Genomic DNA, 17,441 nt, shown 5'->3' with positions numbered 1-17,441 from the left:
AAGCATTTCTGTTTGGACTGTCTTAGCCTTCTTGCCTACGCTTCCAGTACCTGGCAGTCTTTGCCTTCGCCGCGCTGAAGCGGCTACTCTGAAACCCTCTGTATTCCTGTGGCCTATTGGCATTCCCGGTTCCCAGTGTCCTTCCAGAAGCTTTCTTACCTTCTACGCTGAAGCAGCTTTGCTCAAGTTTTCCTACGTCTAACCTGAGGTGGCTTAGCTCCAGTTTCCTGCTTTCTACACTGAAGTGGTTTCACTTCAAGGTTCCTGCTTTCTATGCTGACGTGGCTTCGCTGAAGTTTCCCCTGATGATGACCCTAGCTCGTGACCGGGACCATCTCTTCTATGTCGCCTACCCTGAACCCGGCTTGTCTACGGATTACCCTGCATTCTCCAACCCTGACCCAAGAAAAAATATAATAACTGCGCCAACCGTGATAAAATGGGTTCAAAGTTTCAGTCCCTCATAGAGTGTGATCCTGCTGCCAGAGTTTCTTCCAGTGGTGATTCAATCGGATGGTCTCCCCAGACTTGTGCACAGCCTGGTTTCTCTCTCCGAGAGAGAAATCAGGCTGTTCACAAGTCTGGGGAGACCACCCGATTGTCATTCACATCCCTGCATTACCATCCTACCAACTGGGACAGACTCCACGCGGACACCTAACCACTTGGGAGGACGTTTGGTGGAGCCTGAAGACAATTCCTCTCTATGCCATATTTGAATGGCCGCTTGTGAGTTTGCAATCTCTTTTTAATCAATTTTGTTAATAAACAGTATTATACTATGTTTCCCTCCCCCCCCCCCCCCTTTTTCTGAGGTAACACTAAGAAGTACACACTATCCCCAAGCTGGAATTTGGTGCTTTAATGTAAGTGTGCTCCCTATACATTTCCCCACGGTATATCATTGTGCTTTAACCATTCCTGATTGCGGTCCTTCTGTCTGTTTATATATTGCATGTGTCCTGGAAATACGAGTGAAACTACGCACCGGAGGATCCCCCCCCCCTTCTTTTCCAACCCTGACCCGGCTATGTTTGACTACGGACTGCGCAACCCAGAACCGGCTTCGTGGTCTAAGTTCGGTGTTTCACATCCCCACCTCAGCCCCGCGGTCCGGTCCCGGTTTGTGGCAAGCACGATCGTTACATAAGGGAAGGAAGAAAACTGTATAGAAGGCCTAGTGGGGGGCATTTAGGTTCAGCGGTGCTTTATCAGTGTGATCCGTGAGTAAAATGTTATTAGATGTATTCAGGCAAATGGCACAAAGTTGCATAGTGGGAAAAAAACAAGACATTTGGGGCCTCTCAATAGGAAACAATAGAGCAGCACTACATACAGCCCGCGGCCGCATGCGGCCCACCGGGCCACCCCGTGCGGCCCACGATGGCCCCCCTTCAACCCCCCTTCCCCCTCCCCCTTCCCTGGTAAACGCTCGCGGCCGCATGCTGTGTCTGTGCCCTCTAGTAGGAGCGCGCACCAGCAAACCAGCAAACGCGCGCTTCCCCTAATCCCCCTAACCCCCCTTCCCGGCTCCAGCAGGGGGATGCGCTCCAGCAGTAGCGCGACCCGGAACTTCCGGGTCTGTTACTAGAGCGCGCTTCCCCCTGCTTCACCTTGCAACCAATTTAAATTAGTTTTAGTTGCCGCCACCGCCGCCATCCTCCACAACCTCCTCCTCTTCTTCTGTTGCCGCCGACAATGACTCTGTTGCCACCGCCGCCACCTCTGCTACCGCCGCCAACATCATCAGGTAGGCATGGGGTGGGGGGGGGGTAATTCATTCATGCGGGGGGCTGCTGAAATGACTTGGGGGTGGGGGGGATGCTGACTTGGGGGGGGGATGCTGACTTGGGGGGTGGGGATGCTGACTTGGGGGGGGTGCTGACTTGGGGGGATGCTGGATGCTTACTTGGGGGGTGGGAATGCTGACTTGGGGGGGTGATTCTGACTTGGGGGGTGCTGACTTGGGGGGGGATGCTGACTTGGGGGGGATGCTGATTGGGGGGGGTGCTGGATGCTGACTTGGGGGGGGGATGCTGACTTGGGGGGGATGCTGACTTGGGGGGAGGCTGCTGCTGACATGGGGGGCTGCTTACATGGAATGGGCTGGGGGGCTGCTGATATGGGTTGTGGGGGCTGCTGATATGGGTTGTGGGGGCTGCCGATATATATTGTGGGGGCTGCCGATATGGATTGTGGGGGCTGCCGATATGGCTTGTGGGGGCTGCCAATATGGGTTGTGGGGGCTGCTGATATGGGTTGTGGGGGCTGCTGATATGGGTTGTGGGGGCTGCTGATATGGATTGTGGGGGCTGCTGATATGGGTTGTGGGGGCTGCCGATATGGATTGTGGGGGCTGCCGATATGGGTTGTGGGGGCTGCCGATATGGCTTGTGGGGGCTGCCGATATGGGTTGTGGGGGCTGCCAATATGGGTTGTGGGGGCTGCTGATATGGGTTGTGGGGGCTGCTGATATGGGTTGTGGGGGCTGCTGATATGGGTTGTGGGGGCTGCTGATATGGATTGTGGGGCTGCTGATATGGGTTGTGGGGGCTGCTGGGGGGGAGAGTGATGGGAGGTGCAGGGGGGGAGAGTGGTGGGAGGTGCAGGGGGGAGAGTGATGGGAGGTGCATGGGTGGAGAGTGATGGGGGAGAGTGATGGGAGGTGCAGGGGTGGAGAGTGATGGGGAGAGTGATGGGAGGTGCAGGATGATGATGAGAGGTGCTGGAGGAGAGATGACGATGATGACGATGACGATGATGATGGTGACGATGATGATGATTTTACTCGTGCGGCCCAATTTTTTTTTCCTTGGAGCAGTTCGGCCCTTCGCACTTTACGAGTTGTGCAGGCCTGCAATAGAGAGTAATTAAATGATGTATACAGTATTGAATAATATGATGTGTCAATGTGGTGTTGCCCCATATCAATGAAATTGACATTTAAATATTACATATCTTCATGAAAGATATTATAAAGAATATGCCATCATGTTTTTTGGTACTGTGGTCCTTTCTCAAGTACCGTATTAGCTACAAAATGTTTATTAGCTTTTTAAGTACCATGTATGTAGTTTGTGTGACAACTAAGTAAAGTCTTAAACAATATGTAGATGACAAAATAGATACTTAGGGTTTCTCCATACGACTCCTTCAGCCCAGATTAGTAAATATAGTCCTTTACTTTCCATTTAAGTTAATGGGCTGTATGTGTCTTCCAGCATGGAAGGTGTCTTATGGAATAGAACTTCCCAGTGAATGTGGGCATTAAGCTATTGTCAAATGTACATATACTGTATATCCATCTTTTGGCATATGGCGTTATGGTGGATAATACAACAAAAGGAGATGTCCCCAGCCCTGGCGACATCTCCTTTTGTTATTCTATAGTTTTGGAAGGTTTAAGGGTCCCTCCTGTTGTTCCCGTGCACCAGACATTAGTTTGTTTATATTTGCATTAGGGGTGCTGTCTGTAATACCGTACTTTTTGTATGGTGGATAATACATTCTAGACAGATAGCTACATACATTATATGGTAGTTTCCTAACAATACTTTGGCATACATATTTCACTTTTAAAGGAATGTATTTATATTACCGGTGTGTGTTTCATATTAATGCTTAGTTGACTTGCAAGAGGCCATAGATGTCTCCAGTGTCCTCTGCATACCTGGGACTTCTTCTCCCTCTGACATGCGTGATTCAAGACCATGGATGGAGGACAGGACTGAAGGAGACAGTTATAGTTAAGTTAGTTAAAATGTGTCAGGTGGGAAATTATTAAAAACAGACATAAGTCTTTGAGCCAACGCAGGGGGCCTATTTTGCAAAGCTGCAGAATTGGGGCAAGAAAATTCCTCCACATTTGTCAGACATTTTTTCCCATTAAAACATATGGTATGTTCATATCTGAATAATTTGATGCAGTATTTTAACACCAGTTTTATCCCAATATTGCAGCCGGGAGTCTTTAATAAATAGAGCTTATAGTTAATTACTAGATAGGTTTACAAAATCAGAAATGACTGTATAAAAAAATGTATGCTAGCAAGGGACTCTCTCTATATCTGACTTGAACCGCACCTAAAAACTGCCAGTTACAAGATATGGTCAGAATGAAATTCTGATGCGTGGTTTCAAATTGACGCTTTCTTTGATAAACTTAAATTGAGCAATATTTTAATAATAGAAAAGGGGGAAAATGTATCTTTCAATGATTGGAATAAATGATCCTTGTAGCTTATCCCTAGTAGATGTGTGAGACATAGGAATGTGAATGTGGGATCTATAATATTTATTTGCCATTTCGGAGGAGCCTTTTTCTTTAACGTATAAAGCATTACTGAATTTACAGCCATTGATCTACTGTACAGAAAAATGCAATACATAACCTCGGGACCATGACAATATGGTCTAGTTCTCTATTTGAACTCAGTATGACTTGATCACAAGGCAAAAGTACAATGATGGAAACATTTATATATGTTGGCATCCTGAAGTTGAGCGTGTTGATTTGTTCCATTTAAGTTGTCAACAATAAATTGGAATTTCATAGCTTATTATTTTTATAAATATTAATTACAGTGGAACCCTGTCTTAGTTTACCAAATATAATGGCACTGTAATTAGAGATGTAAGTAAAAGAATGAATGCAATTACAAAATGAATTGATTCCATAATCAACATGCCACATTACAGCCTTATGTGTTTTGAAGTCCATGCATGACCCTTGCAAATTTAGCCTTGTCCAGTTATTATTCTCACACACACCTTTATGGCATCACTAGTTATACAGGTCCACTGCTTAGACAGAGGTTGACAAATCAGACGATCAGTTTCCTTCATGCTGCTTGTTCATTATCATAATATGATTTTGAATGTCCATAGTGAAGATCTAAACTGTGAAAGGAATGAAGTTTTATTTCTTTACAAAACGTTTTAACTCAGAAAGGTATATTGAGATGTACTTCTTATTCGTTGGTAGGTCTTAAATTACAGTACAAAGATAATTGGGTAAAAATGGGGTTGGTTCAAAAACACATACAGGACTATTTAATTACTTTTGCAGGAGAAATAAATGACTAGATTTATCACAATATTTTTGCCACCCTATACCGTTATAAAGGTTTAAAAGGTATGCAAGTAAAATACATTCTGAAATCATGAAAACTGGATCAGACTGTGTTATAATGCCCTTTCCATTGCTTAATGTAATGATACCAAAATACATTTGTTTATCACCAATTCCTTGTGCTGCACTGATATAACATGAGCTGTATAATGTGAAAAATTTTGCCTTGTACTAAGGAATAAGGATGAAATATATATATGTTGGCGAGCTGTCTGTTCTGGTCTGGATGCTGTGTTATTAACATTTAATTTTTGCTACAATAAATTCGTATTTTCATGAATAAACTTTCAATCAAATAGTAAAAAGCCTAAATGTAGCCATGAGGACAGCAAACAGGCAGAGAGAGGGTTCAGGTACACTGCAGGATGTTGATAAAAATTTGCACATGGGGGTATATATAATGTACCATGATTATAGTCGTTTGTTGCAGCCTTTTGTGTACTGTAAAAAATCATTGCATAGCTCGGAAAACATTTCAATATAAAAGAGATTAATGACCTTGTGTGTCACTATTAAGTTGATGTATTTCATATAATTCACTGGGAGTTTTGATGACCGTACTTTGGGGTCCTATCTCATAAATCAAAATTTAAAGTAACCAATTACTGTAGTTGTAGATTACCTGTTACTTTTTCATCAATCATTTATTACAGGAGATTACTTGAATAGCTTTTAGGATTGATAATGTCCATTGATAGTTCATGTAACATGTCTAGTGCTTATGGATATTAACTAATAATTATTTTTTCCAAGATGCAATGTAATTCCTCCCAAGTATTTCACTTAATAGCTGAAACGCTATCATTTTGAAGACTTTCATACCTTATATCCCTATTCAGTTTCTCGGTTAATCTTTTGCTGTAAGTGTGCTTTTGTCGCTCAGCTGAGACCAATATCATCAGACTGACAGTGGCTGCCTGATTACTTCATTGATTAATTTTGCATCTTTCATTTTGATCAGTTTAATAGCAATTGAACTTCTTACTACAGTAGCTACATTAGGTGGCATACAACACCTTGCTTTTTAAATATGAGCATGAGGTGTATGCATATGAATAGTTAGCTCAGCTATTCACGTGTTTAATTATTGATGGATGACTAGAGATTCCTTAGCTCCAGGAAGGTCCACCTTTTATTTTTGTATATTTGGGATGAAGTCACATAACCACTATGAAATGATTACTCCTCTTTCCTATATGAAATATGAATGCAAAAAGAGTTAGAGGGTTTTTCACATTTGCATAGATATACAGCTGCATGAAAAAAATCTTGTAAAACCTCAAAATAATAATTTGCGATATGGTATTTATAATGTTCGCTACACAGCGATGAGTCAACTGATATCTTTTATTTCCCCACACTTTTATTTCCACACCCTTAATCTAAAAATAAAATGCAAACTGTTTGTAAAAGTTAATGATCCACATAAACACAGAGATGTGCAGAATTGGGCTGGAGGCGTAGAGTTCCGCAAATAGTTTTTGAAGTTTGCCATCAAGAGTTTGAAACTCACGAGTAAAAAAAAAAAATGCTCATCATATGATTGTCTATACCTATATGTACAAATGCTGTGTTTATGAGCTTTGCCTAAAGTGTGGTAAAGACTGGCTTCTTTAGGGAAGCTTTAGGGGACTTTTGGTGAACTTTGAGGTCCTCCAAAGTTTGCTAAATCTGTGACCTTGGGTTTCACCTATCTCTACTTCTGGATAAGAAGAGAAAAATAACCTTGCCTACCATAGGATGATTACTAAATGTTGATGGTTGACTGCGGTAATCTTTTTCTTATAAAACCATATTAACCATAAAGTTTTAAGTGCTATAGAAATTGCATACATAACTCATGAATACGGGCAAAGCAATATAATGTATGGTATATTATTCAGAAGAAAAGCCTATGTAATTGTGTAGATTTGCACAAATAAACGTAACAATTGAATAGCGTATGTTTTTGTATAAATACGATGATTGGGTTATGATGTAGTGCCGTCAATTTTATTGATGTCAAACACAAGATGATTTCCTTGTTTTAATGTTGTATAAAGTCTTGTTTTACTGTATTGATTAGCTCAGCTGGGCTACCCTAAGAAACCATCTGGCATAGTAAACCTGGCCCTCTATGGCCCATTTGATGACATTTTTGCTGTAAGATGTATTCTTGCGCAGAAAGTGCCTCATGATGTAGCATTTCTTATATATCCATGGGCTAACCTAAACTGCAACATTATTATGAAATGGTATTGTAGCAATATTATTTATTACCGACGCATTCGCTAATAACTATTTATATTTAAACGGGCTGCAAGATGCATACACGAATAATGGGCTCATTTGCTAGCGATATAAATGAGCGATAATTCATTGAAAATCAGATTTATCAATGTTAGCAATTGTGGAGGGGTGGGAGATATAACACTTTTCTACCATAGGGTTACGTCATAGGATTTCTTCCAAAACCCGATAGCAGACAATTATTTAACCCTTTTGATGCCTGAGGCTACCAATGCATTGCAAAGCCAAAAAATTCTCCAGGCAAAAAAAGATTATCATGCAGCATAAACACCGTACAAATAAAACACTAAAAGCATAACATCCATTTGTGCAATTATTCATTCTTTAGCAGCCCAAGTGGCCAGATAGACCAATTTATTTGTTTCAATTTTTTTTCTATGCGCTACTCACCAAGAAACTCAGTACCAGAGGGTTGACCAATGACTAGTACTAATGGGTTGACCAATTGAAACAGTACTAATGGTTTGAGCTATGACTAGTCATTTAACGTTAATTTCTCATTTGCCTCCGCAGCACTAAAAATAATGCGGTCATGTCGCCGTGGTAAAACTTCACATATCACTGCTTTATCGCCGGCTTAAAATGAATAGGTCAAGAAATTAAATTGGCGTTAAACACATATAATGGCGATTTTTTAATTTATCAACCATTAGTACATCAAAGTCTATGGGCCTCATGCAGAGAGCATAGAATTTTAAAATTGGCGAATTTCATAAAAAGTAGCTTTTTTGGAGAGTTTTATTCTCCATATGCAGAAAAGTGCGAATTCTGCTATGTTTAACATGGATGCGTGTGGCGAGTTTAAATTGGCGAGATGCGTGCTTCAGAAACGTGTAAAAACAAATTTGCGCCTTTTTTTTCCCCTTTACTATAGGCGGCGAGCGCCATCTTTTCCTGGCGCGGCAAAAATGCGAGAATCGCGCCATTTTCTTGGCGCGAACAGCCGCTACATGCCGTTCGCGCCTCTCTGCATTCGGAGAGTTTTAAAAATGGCGAGATGGAGGTTCTCGCCAGCCGCGAGGCGAGTTTTAGCAATAGAAAAAACAAAATGGCGCGTTTTTCGAAACTCGCCATTTTCTGCCGGTTTCTGCGCGAAATTGTACAAAAAATGGCGAATTTCGAAATAACGATGCTCTCTGCATGAGGCCCTTTATGTCCTATGGAGTAACACTTCATATAAGGGCCATTAGCCCTTGCCACTGACCATTCAATTTTAATATGTTGTGATATCTAGGAGTTAAGTCTTCCCGCTGCAAAACTGGGGTGGAATAGGTGACAAAAAATGCCCCTGATTTATGAGCTCATTCCTTTGTCTTTGATGTAACAGTTGTAATTTTCTGTAGCTGAGAGTCTCACTTGAATAGACCCCATAATGTCAACATTATCGTTGAATCCTGCTATGCGGTGCAGTTCAAAACGGAATCTTAGTGCATAGATTACTTGTTTCTATGTGGCACTTGTCATAACAAAATAAGATGAATGGATGAAGAAATTAATGGATTTGGGGCCATATTTACTAAACAGTCCTATGCTATAAGATACAGGAAGTGGTATCCCATGGGGGAAAGAGTAAGCGGTGCATTGCTGAAGGAAAACGATGGAGGCTGGATCGCTCAACAATGGTAAAAATATTTATTAGGCCAACAGCAACAGCAACATATTAAAAAAGCAAAGAACAAGCAGAGAGACCTCTGACGCGTTTCGCGTATGCGTGCACTTTGTCAAATGCTTTGTCTATGCTATATGATACCTTCTGGCACCTTTTGCGGTCCAGTCAAATGAATAGCATTGCTTAGTAAATATGGCCCATTATGTCATAAGATGAATAAGGTAGCCCTTGTAAAATTGCAGAAAACTTTGTACAAGGTGAATATTTTGACCAACATGATGTATCATGGGAATGTTATGGTCTCTCAGGCTTTAGGGAAAGAAGCAAATAAAAATCAGCCGTCTGAAAGCTTCAATGAAAGGAAATGTAAACCTTTTGCTTATCACTTCTTGCTTGTGAGGGGATGGTTTACAGAACTTAATGAATGGGGGATTCTTCAAACATTGCATGCCCATACTGTACAATGGGCAAAAAACTAAGGTCAGAAGCGCAAACCCTAATGGTCTGTTTTTGTACTTACCCATAATGGACAGCTCATCCAACATATTCCTCTATATGGTAAATTCAGACACATTGTGGTGCTTCCTCCACCAAAGTCAAAAGATTTGAAAATGATCAGGAAATAATCTATTGAATGCCTCAGATGTACAAGGTAGAATAAATACAATCCTTTGTGTGGTTGCAGAATAGGCCTGGTGATTGCAAAGCAAATATTCTACCAAGGAAGCATTTTGTGTGACAGCTACAATCCTTTGCTGCAGTAATAAGGTTAGCCTTGACAACTGCTGATATTTCGAGGTTAATGATCATGATAGCTCGTTAGTTGATCATTATGGTCTTCAGTTCTATTTTCCAAATAAAAAATTGCACTTTTTAAATAGTGTGTTGTTGAAACAATGCATGAAAAAAAAATGCTTTATAGGTATATGTGTGAGGCTATTTCTCTCTGAGGGGTACATTCTATGTACAGTACTCTGTAGCTCCCATTCGGGACATATTTTTTAACCTCCAAGCTGTTTACCCGAGTTGGGACTGAACTGAGTTGTACTTGGAGTGTAGGTGGTTCCTAAAACTGTTCATTACGGTCTCCCTTCATTAACTTAAAATAAGACCATTAGTTACATGCAAACTAAGAAAATTATATTAAAGTCAAACATTTACAATGTGTCTGGTCAATGTGGCCGGTTATAAAGCGGCAAAGGGGAAATCCTTTAAAGACTTAATGCAAGTGTATATTTTTACCAACTCCAACAAGTTCCTCTGTAACATTTAGTTGGGTCGTTAACACCAAAGAGCAAAGACAAATGACTCTTATTGTACGTACCACTAAATTAATCTGTATACTTACATAGTTACAGAGTAGATAGTTACATAGTACATGAGGTTGAAAAAAGACATATGTCAATCACGTTCCACCTATGCAGAATTTAGACAACAGATACTTATCCTATATATGTATTTACAGTATATAGATCGACAGAGGAAGTCAAAGAAAGAAACCCAGTAAAACATCATACAATGATATCTCATTAAGGGAAAAATAAATTCCTTCCTATCTCCAAATAATGGTAATCAGATTTCTTCCTGGATCAACAGCCTTCCCATGCATACTTATTTGGTATATCCCTGTATACTTTTCCTTTATAAAAAAATATGTCCAAATTTTGAACCTATCGTATCTTCCATCACAGTCTTCATGGGTAATGAATGCCACATTTTAACTGCCCTTACTATAAATAACCCTTTCCTTTGTTGCTGGAAAAATCTCCTTTCCCCCAACCTTAAGGGATGACCCAGTGTCCTTTGTACTGCCCTTGAGAGGAATAGCTGTCTTAAAAGTTACTTATACTGACCTTGAATATATTTATAAATAGTTATTATATACCCTCTTACATTACATTAAATGTAATATTTAAGAATTGTTCAGAACTTTATTGAAAGGCCCAGTAAAACCACAAAAAAGGTTGGACATCTTTTTAGAAAGGAAAGGTATACAGGGATATACCAAATAAGTATACATGGGAAGGATGTTGATCCAGGGAATAATCTGATTGACAATTCTTGGAGTCAGGAAGGAATTTATTTCCCCCCTTATGAGATATCATTAGATGTATGTATGCATATCTTTATTTATATAACACTATTAATGTAAATAGCACTTCACAGCAGTAATACATGTGATATAATCATATAAATAACAAATAATACAAATAACACATAATGGGAAGAAGTGCTTCAGACATAAAAGTAACATTCGGAAATGGAGTCCCTGCTCCGAAGAGCTTACAATCTAATTGGTAAGTAGGAAGAGTATACAGAGACAGTAGGAAGATGTTCTGGTAAGTGCGTCTGCAAGGGGCCATGGTCGATGTATGAGGTGTAAAGTATTAGATAATATTTAACTGGGGTTTTTCGTTTGCCTTCCTCTAGATCAAAATACTGTAAGTACAAATATAGGATAAAGTATCTGTTGTCTAAATTTAGCACAGCTTGAACTCGATGAACATATGTCTTTTTTCATCCTCATCTACTATGTAAGTATGTAACTATATGTGTCACATTTTAGTAAAAAAGTGCATCAATTACTCAGGTGTAACCCTTTAAATATGTCGCTGGTATTAGGTCACTTTGATCCTAGGAGGGACTATCCCCTTAATATTACAATAGATGTTCTCCAAATTTTAGTTTGTGTCAATATTAGGGTTTTGTATCGCATTTCCTTCTCACATTAAAGGGAACGAGTTGTAAATGAACACCAGTGGAAGAAGACATGAAAAAATATTGGCCCCGTCTTACAAAATAAAATACAATACTTTATCAGGATTTCATTCTACTGGCCAATTTTGCCAAACCACTCCATCAATTGGGAAGCTTTTTCTAGCAGGTGCATTTCACAAGGAACTGCAATTTACTGTCAAGGAGTTCAATGTAAAATGGCCCTAAGTGTGATTTGTTTTCTTTTACCCTTCCTGATTAATCACACGCATTTTCAGCTCATATTGGATCCTACCTTATCCCTTAATCATATATCGCCTTTATTCCTATGTGGTGAGGATATTATACCGGATGCCATATTGCAATTTCACATAATGCAAGTAAATCAGGATGGCATTGCCTGCATGTCTGAAATCCCACAAAACTGTGAAGTGTGAATGCATTTTAAACGAATGTATATATTTTGTACTGCATAGTACCTGCTTGTGGCAACTGCTGTGTTTCACAGCTTTTGATTGTCTGAATTTCTGAATTTTCTTTTTGAAGCATTATCACTAAGTTAAACTATGCTTTACATTTTGTTGTTGTAGGTACTATGAAACCGGAAGTATTAAGCCTGGTGTGATTGGGGGATCAAAGCCAAAGGTTGCAACGCCCAAAGTGGTAGACAAAATTGCAGATTACAAGCGTCAAAACCCCACCATGTTTGCATGGGAGATCAGGGACAGACTGTTAGCAGAGCGGGTGTGTGACAATGATACTGTGCCCAGTGTCAGTTCCATAAACAGGTAAAAACACTCACCAAGGAAATGTGTCGGTAGTTGATATGCTGTGAATAGCTGTCTAACGGGACTGCAAATGTGTGATTCATGTATAACCGGAAATATGTGTATGAAAAGTTACAATGATATGTATATTTTAATTTTATTATTACTATTTAAATAATTTTTTATTTGACAGTAATATTATGCAGCCAATTGTCACCTCTTGGTTTAATTAAGCTTTCACATCCTCATATATAATATCTGTGTGTGTATACGTCCAGAATGAAAAATAATGGGTGATCTAGTACTGTGATCAGGAGTGCAGAACAACTTTCTGCGTTGGGATGCTGTACGTATGAACTTGGGGACTTACACATATTACCATAATGTAAAAGACACCTTGCCGCCCATTTAGAAATGGGCCAGAAAGCACCACAGAAGATGTCTTATGGAATAGCACTGCTGAGTAAATGTTGGTCTGTATGTTTTATCACTCACACTGTACTGGGTCATACAACATTTTTTGGCCCTACTTCTAAACAATCACCATTTTACATATGTCCTCCCAAACAATTAAAGGCACAATGTACTTCACACCATAGGAGGTGTTGAGAAGATTAGAACTTTGTAGTGCAGTGGAAGGAGCCATAGATGGAGAAGCTTTTCTTTCTTTTGCTCATCACTTATTAAGTGCAAAAGGTTTAACCACACACATCCATGTAATATGATAGCTTGTATTGTACCAGACCACTTCACGACTCAGGGCCCCTAATTGTTACCAACACAACTGAGTGAAACCAAAGAGAAAATGTAGGGAATGCTTAGCGCGTGCATTTAAGGAATGCATTTTGATTAGAATATTTAAATCATTTTGTGTAGGTCAGATGTAACTTAACTTACAGAGCTTCTCACATGCTATAATCAGCAAATGTTAATAGCATCAAGTCACAATGAAAATCGATTATACGTGACAGTATAAGTTAGTATGTCTAGGTCATATTTTATAGTTGAAACCTGAATGACAGAGAATCACATGCTATATAAATTAATATAGAAATAATCAAGTCACTGTATTTTTTTTAAATACATGGTAAAAATATAAGCTGTACATAAACAGATTTTTCTTTTCTGTCCATGCATTTAAATTCTTTTTACCTCTCGAAATGTATTATTAATTTACATGTATCTTTCAAGATACGTAGGTTTTAGGTACCAAAGCTTCCTAGCTGCAAAACAGGGGTAAAACCTGAGCAAAATAAAATCAGATTGATCATAGAGAAAGGTCCCATATGATTTAATGAGATTTTTTTCTTTTAAATATTTGGTGAAGTATTTTTTATCCAGTTTGGCAGCTGGGAAACTTTGAAACCTAACCTCCAAAAAAGCCCTGAATAGAGCCATTACCAAGTATTACCAATCTTGCAAAAAACTTCTGGCTCCTTTACAGGCAGTGGATCAAATATGATCTAATTGTCGAAGTTCAGTTCATTTTACACTAGAGGGGGCTCTTGCAAAAGAGCTTTTATTTATACCTTATAACAGTGATATAGTGGTAACTTATCCCTGACTATTATTAATATTATCGTTTATTTGTGCAGCACCATCATATTCCACAGCGCGGTACAATGGGGTACAGAGTTATGTATATTACATAAACATAGAGTAAACAGTAGAAGTGAGGACAAACAGGCACAAACAGATACAAAGAGGTAATGAGGGCTCTGCTCCTGAGAGCTAGTCTACAAATAATGTTCACAACCATTAGATATATATTGCTAATTAATGAATATTAAAGTGATAATTTTGTTTTATTCTTAGAAATTAACCAGAAAAAGAGCTGTGGAAAATGTGGAATTGTTGTTCACTTGCAATTGATATGTAAAACATGAACTTGCCCCCCTCATCAGAGGTTCTCAAACCTGTTTTCAAGCTGGTTTTCATGACACTGTCCAGAGAACTTTGCAATGCACTGTTTTGAATGTCCTGCATGATTTTACACTCACTTGATAAAGATGATGTGGAACTAATGTGTGTGAAGTTGTATAGCCTGAAAACATCACCAGTTTTTAGGACCTGGGGAAATACCCAACAGCATTTATTTAGTTATGAAGTTTTATTTAAACACCAGTGTGTGATTTGGTGACTTTTTACAAACATTTTTAAAACTACATGTATATATTCAGTCATGTGAAAAAGAATGTACACCCTCTTTGAATTCTATGATTTTTCATATCAGGACATAATAACAATCATCTGTTCCTTAGCAGGTCTTAAAATTAGGCAAATACAATCTCAGATGAACAACAACACATGACATATTACACTGTGTCATGATTTATTTAACAAAAATAAAGCCAAAATGGAGAAGCCATGTGTGAAAACTAAGTACACCTTATGTTTCAATAGCTTGTAGAAACACCTTTAGCAGCAATAACTTGAAGTAATCGTTTTCTGTATGACTTTATCAGTCTCTCACATCGTTGTGGAGGAATTTTGGCCCACTCTTCTTTACAACGTTGCTTCAGTTCATTGAGGTTTGTGGGCATTTGTATATGCACAGCTCTCTTAAGGTCCAGCAACAGCATTTCAATCGGGTTGAGGTCTGGAGTTTGACTGGGCCATTGCAACACCTTGATTCTTTTCTTTTTCAGCCATTCTGTTGTAGATTTGCTGGTGTGCTTTGGATCATTGTCCTGTTGCATGACCCAATTTCAGCCAAGCTTTAGCTGTCGGACAGTTGGCGTCACATTTGACTCTAGAATACTTTGGTATACAGAGAAGTTCATGGTTGACTCAATGACTGCAAGGTTCCCAGTTCCTGTGGCTATAAAAACAAGCCCAAATCATCACCCCTCCACCACCGTGCTTGACAGTTGGTATGAGGTGTTTGTGCTGATATGCTGTGTTTGGTTTTCCCCAAATGTGGCGCTGTGCATTATGGCCAAACATCTCCACTTTGGTCTTGTCTGTCCAAAGGACATTGTTCCAGAAGTCTTGTGGTTTGTTCAGATGCAACTTTGCAAATCTAAGCCGTGGTGCCATGATCTTTTTAGAGAGATGAGGCTTTCTCCTGGCAACCCTTCCAAACAAACCATACTTGTTCAGTCTTTTTCTAATTGTACTGTCATGAACACATGCTAACTGAGGCCTGTAGAGTCTGAGATGTAACTCTTGGGCATTTTGCAATTTCTCTGAGCATTGCACAGTCTGACCTTGGGGTGAATTTGCTGGGATGTCCACTCCTGGGAAGATTGGCAACTGTCTTGAATTGTTTCCACTTTTGAATAATCTTTCTCACTGTAGAATTATGGACTTTAAATTGTTTGGAAATGGCCTAATAACCCTTCCCAGATTGATGGGCAGCAACAATTGCTTCTCTAAGATCATTGCTGATGTCTTTCCTCCTTGGCATTGTGTTAACACACACCTGAATGCTCCAGACCAGCAAACTGCTAAAACTCCGGCTTTTATAGAGGTGGTCACACTTGCTGATGTTCAATTAATCAAGGGCATTTGATTAGCAGCACCTGTCTGCTACTTAGCATCTTAATTCCTTTGGAAGCAGTAATGGTGTACTTAGTTTTTCACACATAGCTTCTCCATTTTGGCTTTATTTTTGTTAAATAAATCATGACACCGTGTAATATGTCATGTGTTGTTGTTCATCTGAGGTTGTATTTACCTAAATTTAAGACCTGCTAAGAAACAGATGATTGTTATTATGTCCTGATATGTAAAACCATGGAATTCAAAGAGGGTGTACTTTCTTTTTCACATGACTGTATGTATATATATCTGTATGTATATATATATCTGTATACATATCATATATATGTATGTATCTATATCTATATATATATATATATATACACACACACACACACACACACACACACTCACACACACACACACACACACACACACACACACACACACACACACACACACACACACATATATATATGCTGGGCGATAATGGTGAAAGACAGGGTTGCAGACCTGTCTAAGACATGCAAATGAACATACAGTAATATTTACAGTTGCTATATGCTTTACTGTGGAGGGTTTTTGTCACTTTTTTTACCCACCATAACCTTAATAAGTGTGGTATATATCTATATCTATATCTATATATATATATATATATATATATATATATATATATATATATATATATATATATATACACACACACACACACACACACATATATATATATATATATATGTGTGTGTGTGTGTGTGTGTGTGTGTATATATATATAGGTCTGCAACCCTGTCTTTCACCATTATCGCCCAGCACACAGCACTTCCACTGCAGCAAGGGATTCTGGGAAATGACATGCAAATGAGCACACAGTGCCACCTTTTGTCTCAAGCTCATATTACACAAGCAACCCTTAAGCCAAATGCATGCTGCTTTAAACACAGCTTTTAAACATAGGGTGGGGTGAGATGCAAAGCCAGTAAACCAACTCACAGACATGCTCATTTGCAGGTCATTTCCCAGAATTCCTTGCTGCAGGGGAAGTGCTGTGTGCTGGGCGATAATGGTGAAAGACAGGGTTGCAGACCTGTCTAAGACATGCAAATGAACATACAGTAATATTTACAGTTGCTATATATATATATATATATATATATATATATATATATATATATATATATATATATATATATATATATATATACACAGTGTTCGACAAATCACCCAAAAATCTACTCGCCCAACCAAAAAATCTACTCGCCACCTAGTCCCGCCCCCAACCCCGCCCTAACCCCGCCCTAGTCCCGCCCCCTACCCCGCCCTAGTCCCGCCCCCAACCCCGCTTTAAAATAAAATATATAAATAAAATACATTTAATAAATTCCTAGCCAGAACAAATTCGTTTTTGACATAAATGAATTTATTGTATTACATTATACTACAATTA

At 39.2% G+C, this 17,441-nt stretch overlaps 1 protein-coding gene across 3 annotated transcripts in view; it reads left to right on the top strand.

Moving 5' to 3' along the window:
• The window catches only part of PAX5 (paired box 5), a 268,060-nt gene that overhangs the window by 27,887 nt on the left and 222,732 nt on the right, over nucleotides 1–17,441 (top strand). For all 3 annotated transcript variants that reach the window (XM_075602572.1, XM_075602563.1, XM_075602582.1), the window contains exon 3: nucleotides 12,335–12,532. In XM_075602572.1, the coding sequence (XP_075458687.1) occupies nucleotides 12,335–12,532 (198 nt within the window). The remainder of the gene's footprint in view (nucleotides 1–12,334; nucleotides 12,533–17,441) is intronic.

Source organism: Ascaphus truei, chromosome 1 (genome assembly GCF_040206685.1).
Source record: "Ascaphus truei isolate aAscTru1 chromosome 1, aAscTru1.hap1, whole genome shotgun sequence".
NCBI lineage: Eukaryota > Metazoa > Chordata > Amphibia > Anura > Ascaphidae > Ascaphus > Ascaphus truei.
Note: the sequence above shows the minus strand (reverse complement) of the source record. Positions and strands in the feature narration are given on the sequence as shown.